Below are 16,248 nucleotides of genomic sequence, written 5' to 3'. Positions count from 1 at the left end.
AGGGCTACTACCGCACCCTGCGGGCGGCTCAGGACCTGGGCCAGCGGAGGAACCAGGCAGTGGTGCTGGCCAACTTCGGGACCCTGTGCCTGCACGCGGGTGCCAGCAGGCTGGCCCAGCACCACCTCCTGGAGGCCGTGCGGCTGTTCTCAAGGCTGCCCTGCAGGGAGTGTGGCCGGGACTTCACCCACGTGCTCCTGCAGCTGGGCCACCTCTGCACCCACCAGGGTCCGGCCCAGCAGGGCAAGGGCTACTATGAGTGGGCCCTTCCAGTCGCTGTGGAGATGGGCCATGTGGAGAGTGAGTGCCCCGGTTCCTCCTGTTCACCTTCCGGGGCCACTCGCATCAGGGCACACCTGGGGTTTGTGATTCAGAAACAAGTGGTGGTTTTTCCACCATCGAAAGTGCTGAGTCATGGCCAGCAGCAGATGTTGGCAAGCGCCCTGGAGACAGGCGGTTCCCATGCAAGGCCAGGCCCTCTGCCCTACTGGGGCAGCCAGCTCTTCCCAGTTTGCCCAGGGACCATGCTGCCTTGAGCACGGAAAGTCCTGCGTGCTGGGAATCCCTAGCCATAACCCTGGGATCAAGACAGGCTCTGCTGAGCTGGGACTTGGGGCCCCTCCATGAGCCAGGCCCTGAACGCCGGTTCTTGTGCCCGTCTTATCTGCTTGGTGTGTTGGCAGGCTGCGCACCTGTCATCCCACTTCACAAAGGACACGGGGCGGGTGATTGCCCGAAGCCGCAGAGCAGTTCATGCAAAAGCAGCTCGTTGTGCAGTGTGTGCCAGCCCCACGCATAAATAGGGCTTGTGGGGTCCTCGGGTGGCAGGGACTGAGCATGGGAATGTGAGTTTTAGGCCAGAGAAGCCACAAAAGGGTGAGTGGCGTGATGGCGGGGCAGCACTTGGCCCCGGGTTAGGGAAGCCTCTTAGTCTGGGACCAGAGGGTTGAGAGGATTTAATCAAGTAATAGGTGGTGGTGGAGGGGCTGGTGGTGTAGCCTGTGTGAAGGACCAGGGATAAGCTAGTGGGGGTGAGTGGTGGTGAGTGAGTGGGGGTGAGTGAGCGGGGATGAGTGAGTGGGGGTGAGTGAGTGGAGGTGTGATGGGGGTGAGTGGGAGTGTGAGCGGGGATGAGTGGGGTGTGAGCAGGGGTGAGCGAGTGGGGGTGAGTGAGCGGGGACGAAGGGGGTGTGAGGGGCAGTGAGTGAGTGGGGGTGATTGAGTGGGGGTGAGTGAGCGGGGATGAGTGAGTGGTGGTGAGTGAGCGGAGGTGTGATGGTCAGTGAGCGGGGATGAGTGGGGGTGAGTGAGCAGAGGTGTGATGGGAGTGAGTGATCAGGAGTGTGAGCCGGGATGAGTGGGGTGCGGTGGTGAGTGAGTGGGGATGAGTGAGCGGGAGTGTGAGTGGAGATGAGTGAGTGGGGGTGAGTGAGCGGAGGTGTGATGGGGTGAGTGAGTGGGAGTGTGAGCGGGGATGACTGAGTGGGGGTGAGTGAGCGGAGGTGTGATTGGGGTGAGTGAGCGGAAGTGTGAGCGGGGATAAGTGGGGTGTGAGCGGGGGTGAGTGAGCAGGGCTTATGCAGGGAGGTGCAGAGTTAGGAGTGCGTGGGTTGGGTGCTGGATGGTGAGAAGCTCTTCTGGAGAGCTAAGCAGGGCCTGGGGCCTCAGGCTGTGGCTTGGCCTTTTCCCCAAGAGCACTGGGGAGCCATGGAGTGCTATCCAACAGTCACTGCAGACTGAGCAGTGAATGGACAGTAGGTGGGCAGGGCTGTCCGAAATCTAGGCCGCAGAGGATAGATGAGGAAGTTGAGTCCAGGGAAATGGCCGAGACAAGGGATACTGTTGTGGGTCCCCTCTGCCTTGCAGTGCTTTGTCATGGCATAGTGAGAGCACTCAGAGCTGCCTCCTGTGGCCTGGACCAGAGCCCCAGGGGCTGTGGCCAAATCTGCCCATTTCCCAGCACAGGCCTGGCACCCACTCCTGGCCCTAGGAGGGATGAGATTTTGGGAAGGACCATGTGAAGGGGCCCCGGTCCCACATATCTGCCCAAGGAGGGGTGGGGGGTTCAGACCCAGGCTTCTTCCCCAGGGGCATTCTCTGACTGGAAGGAGACCCTCCAGGAATCCAGCGCCCCAACCCCCACTGCAGCCTCCCGTGGCTCCTGGCACAATAGCCTGTCCCCAGGGTGCTGGGGGATTCAGACTTGGAAATGCAGGCCAGGGAACGGGGATCATGCCTCCCTATCTCCCCACCCTGCCCTGAATGGTCAAGGAGACCGAGGGCGGCGCTGATACCCCACATGCTTACTTGGGGTCATTTTTGAGTCACTTTTGGTAGTTTGTGTCATTTTAGGAGTTTGGCTGTTGTGTCTAGATGGTCTGATTTGTTGGTGTAGAGTTGTTCGTAGTGTTTTCATGGAATCCTTTTATTTCTGTCAGGTTGGCAATAATGTTTCCTCTTTCATTTCTCATTTTAGAAACTTGGGTTTTTAATTTTTTATTTATTTCTTTTTATTAGAGATGGGGTCTCATCATGTTCCCCCAGGCTAGTCTTGAATGCTGGCCTCAGCGATCCTTCCACCTCGGCCTCACAAAGCGCTGGGATGACAGGCGTGAGCCATGGTGCTCAGTCTCTGATTTCCGTCATTTGTGTCCCTCTTTCTTTTCTTGGTCAGTCTGGTGAAAGATTTGTCAATTTTGTTATTATTTTCAAAAAACCCACTTTTGGTTCTGTTGATTATCTCTGTTTTTCCATTCTCTGTATTTTTACTTCCCATTTCCACTCTCATATTTATTATTTTCTTCCTTTTATTTGCTTTGGGTTTAGTTCATTCTTTTTCTAGTTTCTCAAGGTGGAAGGTTAGGTTTTTGAGATTTTTCTTCTGTCTTTGAATGTAGACATTTACAGTTATAAATTTCCCTTTCAGCACTGCCTTAGCTGCATGTTGGAATTTTTGATACACTGTGCTATTTTTTTTTTTTTTTAAAGACAGAGTTTTGCTCTATTGCCCAGGGTGGGGTGCAGTGGTGTAATCTTGGCTCACTGCAACTTCTACCCAGGTTCAAGCCATTCTCATGCCTCAGCCTCCCGAGTAGCTGGGATTACAGACATGCACCACCCTACCCGGCTAATTTTTATATTTTACTTTTTTATAGAGACGGGATTTCACCATGTTTCCCAGGCTGTTCTCAAACTCCTGTACTCAAGCGATCCTCCCGCCTCGGCCTCCCACAGTGCTGGGATGACAGGCGTGAGCCACCGCGCTGGCCCGGGCTGTGCATTTGTTTGCATTCTTCTCAAATTAGTTTTCAGTTTCCCTGATGGTCTCTTTGACTCACTGGTTGTTTAGGAGTGTGTAATTTCCACATATTTTTGAATTTCTCACATTTCCTTCACTGTTGATTTCCAGTTTCGTGCCAGTACAGCTGAAGAACACCTCTGCTTTGGTCTCAGACCTTCTCCATTCCCTGAGGCTCATTTTGTGGCCTGGCACATGGTCTGTCATGGGGAATGTCCCATGGGTGCTCGAGAGGACTGTGTATTCAGCTGTTGTTGGGTGGTGTGTGTAACAGCTGTCCATTTGGCGTACCTGGTTTCCTGTGTTAATCTCCGGAATGTTTCTGGCACTAGAAAATCAGAAGCTTTCCACCGTTCCCAGCGCCCTGGCTTTGGGAGAGGTCAGTGAGCCTGTGGCTTGGGAGCCTGGTTGCATGAGAGAAGCATGTGTGGGAACGCCAGGGCCCAGCTTTGAACCCCGTTCCCCCAACATGATGCCGTATGTGGCAGACATGACGCTTGGCTTTGCTCTCTCAGGGTTCCATCTGCGACAGGGGCTACTTGTGCCCCTGGCCTCATCAGCTCAGGCTGAAGGCGGCCCTGGTCCTGGCCAGAGAGGCTTTGTGAAGCAGAAATAGATGGCCTGGTGCAGGGGCCGAGCCTGGCCAGGACCTCAGCCCTGGGAGTTGTAAAGAAGGCCGGCCTCTACCATGAGCATCTGCACCAAAGTGTGCCCATGTGACTGTGTGTTCGGAATCTGTCCTGAAATGGGTGCATGGCCTGTCTGTGCTCAGTCTCCCCACCTATGGGGCCCAGGCTCACAGAGGTGTGAAAGAGGCAAGCATGGCTCAGGGGCCTCCGAGCCCAGCCAGCCTCGCTTCGATGCTGGGAGACTAATGTCTTCCATTTTGTCTTCTGCCCAGGCCAGCTGCGGTCCGTCCAGCGGCTGTGCTACTTCTACGGCACCGTCATGCCCAGTGAGGCCCAGCGTGTCATCTACCATGAGCTCCAGCTCTCCCTGGCCCGCAAGGTGGCCGACAAGGTGCTGGAGGGGCAGCTCCTGGAGACCATCAGTCAGCTCTACCTGTCCCTGGGTACCGAGCGGTAAGGGCTGGCTTTGCAGTGGTGGAGGTGGGGATGGGCAGGGCAAGGAGCGGGGCACAAGAAAGCTGGCCCAGGACCCCAGCAGCCCCTCTCCTTTTGATCATTTGGTTCCTTGGCATCAGATGCTTTGAGCTGGTGGGCCTGGGGTCGTTCCAGGGCTGCTGCTGGCCCGTGAGTCCCAGCTTGAGCCTCCCTTGTTGGGTCAAAGGTCATCTCCACCCCAGCAGAGGCAGTACGTGCTCTCTGGGCTGTTCTTCCTACTATGGTGGCTTTTGTCATCTGACCTCTGACTGCCCCGAATCTTCACTCCTGGCCTTCATCTGTCCCCTTAAATGTGACCACAGCAGCCACCTGTGGCTTCTCTCCCACAGAAGACAGAGCCAGTTGTGTCACCTGCTTCCCTGGGGCAGGGTTTCAAGGTCTCACATCCCATATGTGGCCTACTCGGCTTCCCCCAAGCATCCTGACCTGGTGGGGTAACCATGGCCCTGGCCACCCCACCCACAGGGCCCAGTGACATTGCTGCAGTCACACCCCCTGGAGTGTCAGACTTACTGAGAGAGCAGGGAAGGAGCCAGATTCCATGGGGACCTGGGAGACTGGCTCCAGTCTTGGCCTCAGGTTCACAAAAGGAAAATGGGCCAGTGTGCTAGAGCCATGCTTCTCAAAGTGTAGTCCCTGGACCAGCAGAGCAGCATCCATGTCACCTAGGAGCCTGTGGCAAGTGGGAGTTCTAGGGCCTGCCCCAGGCCTGTGGAGCCGGAAGCTCTGTGGGCAGGGCCAGCAAGCTATAGGGACAGGCCTCCGGGTGACTGTGATACCTGCACACCTTGAGAACCATCGGCCCAGATAGCCTCTGAACACTAACGGCTCCTGGTGCGTCTGGAGAAGACACAGGCCATGTCTGGGAGGCAGGGGAGATGGACTAGCACATTCCTCCTGCCACAGGGCAGCATGATGCCCAATTCCCTCAGAAGGATGTCCTTCATCTTTTCCATGCTGTGTGTGTTCACCCTGGCCCTCCCAGCACCCTGGGAAGGGCAGAACACTGCACACACAAGGGGGCCGTTCCCAGTCCGCACATTCCAGATTCATCTGTCACCAGACCCACAGGAGGAGGCAGACTGGTTCCAGGAGGATGAAAGCCCTTGTTCTGACACCTGTGTCTGATTCCAGGGCCTACAAATCCACTCTGGACTACACTAAATGAAGTCTGGGGATTTTCATTGATCTTCAGAAGAAAGAGAAGGAGGCGCGTGCCTGGCTGCAAGCAGGGAAGATCTATTACAGCCTGCAGCAGAGCGAGCTGGTGGACTTGTACATCCAGGTGAGTGGCAAGGGATGCAGGAGGACCCCTGTGCTGTTCACTTTCTGTCCATCCACCCATCCATTCATTCTTCCATCATCTATTTACCTGTTCATCCATCCATCCATCCATCCATCCATCCATCCATCCATCCATCCATCCATCTGTGCATCCATCCATCCATCATTCATCCATCCTTTTCTCATCCATCTATTCACCCATCTATCCATCCATTCACCTGTCCATCCACCCATCCATTCATCCTTCCATCATCTATCTGTTTACCTGCTCATCCTTCCATCCATCCATCCATCATCCATCCATTCTTCCATCATCTTCCCATATACCTGTGGGTCCTTCCATCTATCCATCTATCATCCATCCTTCCATCCTTCCATCATCCATCCATTCACCTGTTTGTCTTTCCACGCATCCATCCATCCATCCATCCATCATCCATCCCTCTGTCCATCCATCCATCCCTCCGTCCATCCATCCATCTATCATCCATCCATCCTTTTATCATCCATCCATTCTCCTGTCCATCCATCCATTCACCTGTTCGTCCATCCATCCATCCTTCCATCTATCTTTCCATCATCCATCCAACTGTTCATCCTTCTATCCATCCATCCATCCATCATGTTTCTGTTCACCTCTTCGTCCATCCATTCACCTGTTCGTCCATCCTTCCATCCATCCTTCCATCCATCTTTCCATTATCCATCCAACCATCTTCCATCCATCCATGATGCTTTCATTCAGCTGTCCATCCATCCATCCATTCATTCATCATCCATCCTTTTATCATCCATCCATCCATTGACCTGTTCATCCATCTCTCTGTCCATTCTTCCATCCTTCCATCATCCATTCACCTGTTCATTCTTCCATCCATCCATCATCCATCCATCCTTCCATCATTCATCCACTCGCCTGCTCATCCTTCCTTCCATCCATCCATCCATCCATCCATCCATCCATCCATCTATCATACATCTATTCACCTGTTCATCCTTCCATTCATCCATCTATCGTCCATCCATCCATCCATTCATCCATCCATCATTCATCCATTCTTTTATCATCCATTCTTTCAGCCACCATCCATCCACCTGTTCGTCCATTCATCCATCCATCCTTCCATCATCCATCCATTCACCTGTTCATCCTTCCATCCATCCATCATTCATCCATCCATCCATCCATTTTATCCATTCATCCATTTATCCATCCATCCATCTATCATCCATCTATCCTTCCATCATCCATCCACTCACCTCCTGTTCATCCTTCCATCCATCCATTTATCCATTCATCCATCCATCCATCCTTCCATCATCCACCCATCTTTCCATCATCTATCCTTCCATCATCCATCCATTCATCTGTTCATCCTTCCATCTATCCATCATCCATCCATCCATCCATTTATCCATCCAGCCATCATCCATCCATCTGTCCATTCATCCATCCATCCTTTTATCATCCATCCTTTTATCATACATCCATTTATCATCCATGCATTCACCCGTCTATCCATCCATTCACCTGTTCATCCATCCATCCGTCCATTCATCCTTCCATCAACCATCCATTCACCTGTTCATCCTTCCATCCTTCCATCCATCCACCTGTTCATCCTTCCATCCATCTACCATTCATCCATCCACCATTCATCCATCCATCATTCATCCATTCATCCATTCATCCATTCATCCATTTATCCATTCATCCATATATCCATCTGTCATCCATCCATCCTTCCATCAACCATCCACTCACCTCCTGTTCATCCATCTATCCATCATTCATCCATCTATCCATTTATCCATTCATCCATCCATCCTTCCATCATCCATCCATTCATCTGTTCATCCATCCATCCATCATCCATCCATCCATCCATCCATGCATCCATCCATCCATCCATCATCCATCTGTCCATTCATCCATCCATCTGTCCATTCATCCATCCATCCTTTTATCATCCATCCTTTTATCATACATCCATTTATCATCCATCCATTCACCCGTCTATCCATCCATTCACCTGTTCATCCATCCATCCGTCCATTCATCCTTCCATCAACCATCCATTCACCTGTTCATCCTTCCATCCTTCCATCCATCCACCTGTTCATCCTTCCATCCATCTACCATTCATCCATCCACCATTCATCCATCCATCATTCATCCATTCATCCATTTATCCATTCATCCATTTATCCATTCATCCATATATCCATCTGTCATCCATCCATCCTTCCATCAACCATCCACTCACCTCCTGTTCATCCATCCATCCATCATTCATCCATCTATCCATTTATCCATTCATCCATCCTTCCATTATCCATCCATTCATCTCTTCATCCATCCATCCGTCATCCATCCATTATCCATCCATCCATCCATCCATCCATCCATCCATCATCCATATGTCCATTCATCCATCCATCTGTCCATTCATCCATCTGTCCATTCATCCATCCATCTGTCCATTCATCCATCTGTCCATTCACCCATCCATCATTCACCCATCCATCATTCACCCACCCTTTTATCCATCCATTCACCCGTCTATCCATCCATTCACCTGTTGTTCCATCCATCTGTCCGTTCATCCTTCCATCATCCATCCAATCACCAGTTTATCCTTCCATCCGTCCATCATCCATCCACATATCCTTTTATCCATTCATCCATCCATCCATCATCCATCCATGCTTCCATCATCCATCCATGCTTCCATCATCCATCCATCCACCTGTTCATCCTTCCATCCATCCATCATCCATTCACCCATCCATTCATCCATCCATCCATCCTTCCATCCATCCTTTCTCCCATCCATCCATTCACTGTTCGTCCATCCATCCATCATTCATCCATCCACCCACCAATCTACCTATTAATCCATCCCTCCATTCATCTATCTGTCAATTTGTTTATCCATACATTCATCCACCATCTATCCATCCATATGCACATACATCATCTACCCTCCACCCATCCATACATTATCTACCCACCCATACATACATACAGACATACACACATCATTCCACCCATCCATCCATCCATCCATCCATCCATCCATCCATCCATCCATCCACCCACCCACCCACCCATCCACCCATCCACCCATCCACCCATCCACCCATCCACCCACCCATCCACCCATCCACCCATCCATCCACCCATCCACCCACCCGTCCGTCCGTCCGTCCGTCCGTCCATCCATCCATCCATCCATCCATCCATCCATCCATCCGTCCATCCATCCATCCCAGCATTAATCTATCCACACACTCATCCATCCATCCATGTGTCTACATCTCCTCATCCATTCATCCATCCATCCACTCATTCCTAAGCTACTGCTGAGCACCTGTTGTGTGCCTTTTTCCTCCCTCCAACTGGTTCCCTCATATCCTCCCCCAGTGGCCAGCATCTTCTCCCTGAGGGCAGAGGCGCAGCCCCTCACAGTGCCCAGCACCTGCTCAAATACAGCACATGCTCAAATAATGTGACCACTCAGTTAACACACAGAAGAACTTGCTCCAAGCAACACGTGGCACATCTCCTTACAAAATGAATCTATCATAGTGGCTGTTTTCAGAGGCTTTCCCAAACACAGTGTGGTCCGGAACAAATTGTGAAGCCCACGAGCCTGGTGAAGCTTTCATTACTGAGCACCTGCTGTATACCTCCTTGAGCTGAGGAGAGGGATCAAGAGCTCATGGCCAAGAGGGGACCAGGCCCACCCACAAACACTGTTGATGTGGCAGGGATGTGGCAACGCAGAAAGGAGCCAGGGGATGGGCTCCCAGCAATCTGGGGGCCACGGAGACTGGTGTGAGTGCAGGGGGAGTGGGCTAGGGCTAGCCCTGGTGGTAGGATTCACAGGTGTCGGGCTCCTGGGCTGCAGCTGCTCAGTTATCTCCTGGCACTCAGGTGCATCAGTTCATTGTCCTCATGCCAGTGGTGGGGGCAGCCCTAATGCACAGGGTCTGAAAAATGCTCAGGTGTACCTGTAGTGTGTGAGAGGAAGGAGGCTGGAAAAGGTGGGCATGGCCACCTCACCAGGTGTGGGTCTTGAGGGAACTTCTGTCTCCTTTCAGGTGGCACAGAATGTGGTCCTGTACACAGGCGACCCCAACCTGGGGCCGGAGCTGTTTGAGGCAGCTGGAGACATCTTCTTCAGTGGGGCCTGGGAGCGGGAGAAAGCTGTGTCCTTCTACCGGGTGAGCTGGCCTGTGGGCTGATGTGGGTGGGCCTCAGGGGGGCACCTGGAGGGCTGAGGCACAGGTGTGGCAGGGCAGAGGCCTCCCACCTGGAGGCAGGGCCACCCATGCACATGCTAGTTTCCAAGTGGTCTCACCGGGCATGATATTGACCGTGCCCCTGCCTGGGACAAACACTCGGGGCCTGGATGTGACAATGGCTCTACCCTTGTACCTGATGATCTCAAGCAACCATGAGCGGGAAGTTCTGTCCCCATCTTTCAGATGAGGAAACTGAGGCTCAGAGAGGCACAGGGACATGTCAGAGGACACACAGCATGTCACTGGGAGGCCCGGGTCTGCATGCACCCCGAAGTGGGACGGCTTCTCCCTTCCTCTGAGCTCACGGTGTGGCTCAGTCCTGGGCACAGATAAATGTGGTGTTTTTAGAGCAGAGAGGAGTGCTGGCTCCCCCGAGTCAGACCCCCGGTGGCCAGGTGGGAGAGACGGGTCTGAGGCTGCCGGGTGTAGCTGGATGGGCCTCAGGTGACTCTTCAGCCCCCAACTTGGGTGTCTGAACTGTGTGTTATCCCAGAGCACAGAGCTGTGTGGAGGTGCAGGTGTAGCTGGGGTGTGGGAAGCTCCAAGCACATGTTTGAGCTCTGAGGAGGGCGCTGGGCAAGGTGGGTGCTACGGGAAACCTGACCCCACCTGCCTGTGTGGTAGGACCGGGTCCTGGCCCTGGCAATGACTACAGGCAACCGCAAGGCGGAGCTGCAGCTACAGCTGTGCAACAAGCTGGTGGCACTGCTGGCCACACTGGAAAATCCCCAGGAGTGCTTGGAGTTTGCCTACGTGGCCCTAGCACTCAGCATCACTCTGGGTAAGTCCCCTGAGCCCCACCCTGCCAGGACCCACACTGTGCCAGAGCCCAGCCTCCAGGACTGCAGGGCAGGAGCTGAAACAGCTGCTGGATTTTCCTGGTCTCCTGTCCAGGCAGGCAGATCTGCCCAACTGGCTTCCCCGTCCGGCTGTGCGGCACAGCCCAAGGTCTCTCACGCAGTGCAGAGCTCCCTGCCTGACTGAGCTCTGTTTCCTCTGCCTGTTCCCGCTGCTGACCACAAGGGCCGCCCAGTGTGCCCTCTGCCTTCCAGACATGCCAGGCATCTCGTTGGTCCCTGTATGTGCCAGGCTGAGTGGCATATTCCCTTTCTCTTGTACCCTTCCCACCCTCATCAACCACCCAGCTCTCTGGCTGATAAAATCCCAATTCCCCTTCCAACAGTCTGCCCCTTAAGGCCGGGCATCCCCTGGTGCTGTGCCAGGGTCGTCTGTCCCCCTCCAGAGACAGGGAACCCTAGGCAGGCCGCATGCCCCAGCGCCTTGTGCCCTGTGGCCCAGTACACAGTAGGTGTGCAGCTGACTCCCCAAAGTAGGGGGCTCCGATTGTGACACACCCAGGAGGAGTCGGATGTTATGTCTGTGGGTTGCCTGGAGCCGGGGTGCCTGGGAGCACCTGGACTGCATGGCTTTTGGGCTCCCCTGGTTAAAACCAGTGAGCATAGGCAGGTGGCTATGTGTAGGCACAGAGCTGGGCCATCCAAGTCCGACTTTGCCAAAGCCTCACAGTAGACGGGGCAGGCCTTATTAATTCTGCTTTGCAGATGGGAAAGTGAGTCTGGGAACCCAGAAGGGACTGGCCAGAGCTGCCCAGGTGACCGCAGGTGCCTGGAGGCAAGCCAGGTGTGCTGCCTGGGGTCTGCATGCCTGCTCCAGAGGGGCCTGTGCCCTCCCTGCCCCAGGGAGCCACATCCTCACACCTGCCCCTTTGGCCTCCACCCCAGGGGACCAGCTGAATGAGCGCATGGCCTACCACCGGCTGGCCGCCCTGCACCATCAGCTGGGTCATGGCAAGCTGGCGGAGCACTTCTACCTCAAGGCCCTGTAGCTCTGCAACTCGCCGCTGGAGTTCGACGAGGAGACCCTCCACTACGTGAATGTGTACCTGGTGCTCGGTGACATCATCTTCTACGACCTGAAGGTGGGTGGGGAGGGGCAGGGCTTGGGGTGTTCCCGGCCCCCTTGGAGTGGGATCTCCACCCAGACCCCAGAGGCCTGGGTTCCAGCCTTCCTTAGGAATGGCCCAGTGGCCTCCCTGGAGCTCTGCACGTGGCTGGAGGAGCCGGCAAGGTCAGCAGATACAACCCAGCTCCCAAGCTGGCCAGGCCCCACCCTCAAGAACTCAGTCTCAGCCAGGGAGGCTGACACATGAGTGGGCAATGGTGTCCTCTGGATAAAGAAGGAGGATTGCAGTCGGGGGGCCCTCCTGGAGGAGATGACACCAAAGCTGATTCTTGACAGTCAAGTGTCAAGTTGCATTTAACAAAGAAAACAGGGTCGGGAGAAGGACATTTCGGAGGACGGCATCATCCTCGCATTGAATCAACGTTGCAAGATCCAACCCAAATCCTGGCGCCTCGTCTAGGAAGCCTGCCCAGGGTGCCAGCCTGCACTGAGCAACTCCTTCCTGGAGTTCCGAGACACCTTGAATTTTCACATCACCCAGGAAGGGTGGGGTGGGACCAGTGTCTTACCATTGGGTTCACAGACAGGGAAACCCCAGCTCAGGGCAGGTGCGGTGGGGCGGGGCCCCAGCCAGCCAGGCTGAGGCCTTGCTGGGTCGGGTCTGTCTCGAGGGGAGGTGCTGTGCTCCCTCTGCCCCCAGCCCTGCAGGGGTGGAGAGCTGGGACTGTCAGACTCAGACCTGGGGTGTCTCCACCCCTCTGCCCAGCAGGCACCGCCCCTCCTCAGCATCGCACCGGCACCGCGTCAGTGCTCCTTATGGGCTGAGGGGCCAGGGCACTCCAGTCCTGCGGCCGAGATCTTGGGGGCCTTAGAACAACATGAGGAGCTGGGGCAGCCCTAAGACCCCGCCCCGTATCCCCCACCGCAGGCCTGGGGCTGCCGGGAAGGCCCCCGCCCAGTGCTGACGACACCTGGTGGTCAGAAGTGGTCCCTGTGGCCTCCCAAGTCCCAGCCAGACAGGGAGGTGCCAAGTGTCAGACCTAGAGGGACGCTGCTCACCGCTCAGGGGCTCACCTGGGACCCAGGGGGACGGGCCTCCCAGAAGAGGCCTTTCTCTGTTTTGGTCAAGCCTGCCGCCCACTCCGCCTGCCCAGGAGGAAGGAAAGGGCCAAGTAGTACCTGAGAGGCCAAAGTCCATGGTTGGGGTTGAGGGGCAGAGGCCTCCTTCACCTCCTTCCCATGCACAGCCCTCCTTCCCATGCACAGTCTTCCTTCCCATGCACAGCCCTCTGGGCCTCATTGTGACTATGCTGTCAGCGCAGGCCAGCTTCCCACAGGGAGACCCCCTTGGAATTCCCCAAGGGCGGCTGTCTTTCCAAGGCTACACCCTCCTCCTTGTGTAGTAGGCTCTGGACCCAGGGCCCAGAGGAGTAGGAGAAAAAGCCGGGCTGCATGGGGCCTGGAAGGCTGGCAGAGAGGCAGGGGTAAATGGGCATCTTTGCCGATTGCCTCTAAAAAGGGGTCCCCTTTAGTCTACACGTGAGAGCGAGCCCTGGAATAGGTAGGATTAGGTGTGTCCTGGCTCAGCCTGCCACTCACTAGCTGCTGCACACACTACAGGCACATGGAAATGCACACGCAAATGCACACGGGCACAGGCACACGCACACACAGACACGCACACACACACAGGCATGCACACAGGCACACAAACACGCACAGACACACAGGCACCCAAATATGCACAGACACATGCACAGGCACACGCAGAGACATATGCATTGGCTGGCTCCTTCCTGTTTAGTTGGGATGCCCCCACCCCTTCAGGAAGCCTTTGCCTTCCACCCCCGGCTGAGTCTGGGGCCTCCTGGGCCCCCCACAGGCTCCTGGGCTTCCCTCTGCCACAGCCCGGGCCACCCTGTGTGGTCAGTGTTCACTCCCAGGTCCCTCAGACTGGGAGCAAGGACATTAGGCTCAGCCACGTACCCAGCACAGAGTCCAGTGTTCGGCTGGGCCGAGGGGCATTGGATGAGCAGTGGCGGTGACTCGGGGCCTTCTCACGCCCCTGCGCCGTGTGTGGGGCGGGGCAGTGGGGGAATGGACTGCTGCATCTTGGACTTTGTCCTTGGCCCTGGGAGTCATCTTGAGATGGTAAAGAGGGACAGGCTAGGCATGGGTCTTAGAGAGGTCCCTTGGGTGACCCCATGTGGAGGAGGCGCCTGGGGAGAAGCCGGGTGGGGGATGGGAGGGTCAAGGAGGAGGTCTGGGAGATGGCATCCCAACCCAGGGATGGTGAATTTGAGCCAAAGATGCATTGAAAATGGGAGTGGATGTCTGGGGAGTCACACTCCGTCAATATTTCAGGGAACATTGCCAGAGAGAACACCTGTGAGATGGTTTTGTACCTGGCCTGTCCCGTGGAGGGCCTGGAAATGGTCAGCATGGACAGGGGCCAGAGGGGAGCCTGGGTCACTCAACGCTGTGCCCCTGCTGTGGCTTGGAGCCACGGGCCCTGCATGGAACTCTCAGAGCAGGCAGGATCTGCCCTGACCTCAGCCCATGGGGAAAGCAGCCACTGCCTGCAGAGAGGGTGGCACTGGGGCAGGAGACTTGGGGTGAGTGGGGCGTAGGGGCAGTCAGGAAGGCTTCCAGGGGTGTCAGGGTCATCCCCACCTCCTGCAGCTGAGACCACAGCAGTGTCACAGGCTTCAGGGTTCATGGGGTGAGCCAGCATTGGCTGGACATGTGGAATGACCTGGAGACAGGAACGGCCTCTGGGAAGACGGGCTCCGAGTCCCCCTTTTGCTGAGCATGACCTGTCCCCTTCAGGACCCGTTTGATGCAGCCAGGTACTACCAGCTGGCACTGGCAGCCGCCGTGGACCTGGGCAACAAGAAGGCACAGCTGAAGATCTACACGCGGCCGGCCACCATCTCCCACAACTTCCTCCTGGACCGTGAGAAGTCGCTCTTCTTCTACCAGAAGGCCAGGACCTTCGCCACAGAGCTCAACGTCCACAGGGTCAACCTGCCTCCTCTGCCACTCTGCGGGTGGGCCCCCTGGTTGGCCCCCAGCCACCCTCGCTGAGGACAGCATCCGAGGGAGTGGGTTTTGTGCAAGGAGGATGGTCTCCTCCCTCTCCTGGTGTCTCCCGTGGCTCATTTTCTGGGAAATGGAGGCATGAAAGCAGGGTTCAAATAGCAATAAATGGTTTTTTTTTACAATAACATACCGAAGTCCCCAGGGCATCCTTCCCTGTGTGCTTCCTGGGCTGTGTCTGGGGGCCATCTCCTTCCCTGGTGGCAGCCCGCTGATCTTGGGGATGAGAACAACTGTGAGTCCAACAGACCTGGGCCAGGTCATCATGAGCCTCGGTTTCCTCGGCGGCCAGAGGGGAGATGGTGGTGGAACTCTGGGCAGCTCCTTGCTCTCCCTGCTCAGAGCTCTTGCTGTAGGTCTCGTGCCGCCCTTGCCTTTAACCTTCAGGCCACTGTGCCTGGATGTGGGGGCTGCTAGTGTCCCTGTTCGCCATTGAAGAAATAGAGGCACAGAGAGGTTAGGTGTCTGGCCCACCGTCACACAGCAGGTAGGGGCGGAGATGCAGAGCCCAGTACACTGACCACCACACCACCCTGCCAGCCTGCAGCCAGGAAGATGTCCCCCATTAGGACCCAAGGTCAGCTCCTGGACCTCTCTTGTGGTGTCAGGAGAGCCACAAGCCAGTGAGGGTGGCCCCAGGGATCCCTCACTCAGTGTCCTCTGCTCCTAGGCTTGGTTGGGCCGGGCCTGGCCAGTCCCACCTCTGACCACCGGTCAGCCCTGCGGGAAGTGAGATGCGGGGATCTCTGCCTGTGTAGATGCTGCTACCCAGTATTGAAAGCCTTATCTGGGCTGCCCCCCAGCCGTCCCCACATACCCCTCCCCTTCCAGCCTCCGGCCCTCATCCCAGTCCCTGGAAACCCAGGTTTTCCTTCTTGGAATCTCTGGGCCCAAGGAACACAGCTCACACGGTCTCTGCCAGTTTACGGCAAGGAAACCGAGGTTAGAGACTGTGGGTGTCCCACGTGATTCTCACATACACTGCACTCTCCCAGGCCGCTCTTTTAAACACTTTAAATGAGGTAACTTTCACATCGCATGCAATGAACTATTTCAACGCAAATAATGTGGCATTTGTGCATTCACAGTCCTGTGCAACCACTCACGCCATCAAGTTTCATAAATGTATTCATCTCCCCAGAAGAAACCTCCCATCCTCACTAAGCTGTTACCTCTCCTTTGTATCCCCCAAGCCCCTTGTTTAATGGA

General features: G+C 55.5%; 1 protein-coding gene across 15 annotated transcripts in view; it reads left to right on the top strand.

Annotated features, from left to right (window-relative positions):
• The window catches only part of LOC135971363 (SH3 domain and tetratricopeptide repeat-containing protein 1-like), a 52,191-nt gene extending 37,022 nt beyond the window's left edge, over positions 1–15,169 (top strand). For 3 of the 15 annotated variants that reach the window (XM_073993946.1, XM_073993947.1, XM_073993948.1), the window contains 6 exons: positions 4,200–4,380; positions 5,557–5,707; positions 9,814–9,936; positions 10,642–10,798; positions 11,760–11,956; positions 14,770–15,169. In XM_073993946.1, the coding sequence (XP_073850047.1) occupies positions 10,663–10,798; positions 11,760–11,863 (240 nt within the window). In that variant the 5' untranslated portion in view covers positions 4,200–4,380; positions 5,557–5,707; positions 9,814–9,936; positions 10,642–10,662 and the 3' untranslated portion in view covers positions 11,864–11,956; positions 14,770–15,169. Of the gene's footprint in view, positions 1–2,186; positions 3,678–4,199; positions 4,381–5,556; positions 5,708–8,921; positions 11,957–14,769 lie in introns of those variants that run through there. The other 12 variants (XM_073993945.1, XM_065546544.2, XM_065546542.2 and 9 more) reach the window with 9 other exon arrangements.
• Positions 15,170–16,248: the final 1,079 nt, after the last annotated feature.

Source organism: Macaca fascicularis, chromosome 6, assembly GCF_037993035.2.
Source record: "Macaca fascicularis isolate 582-1 chromosome 6, T2T-MFA8v1.1".
Taxonomy (NCBI): Eukaryota; Metazoa; Chordata; class Mammalia; order Primates; family Cercopithecidae; genus Macaca; species Macaca fascicularis.
Note: the sequence above shows the minus strand (reverse complement) of the source record. Positions and strands in the feature narration are given on the sequence as shown.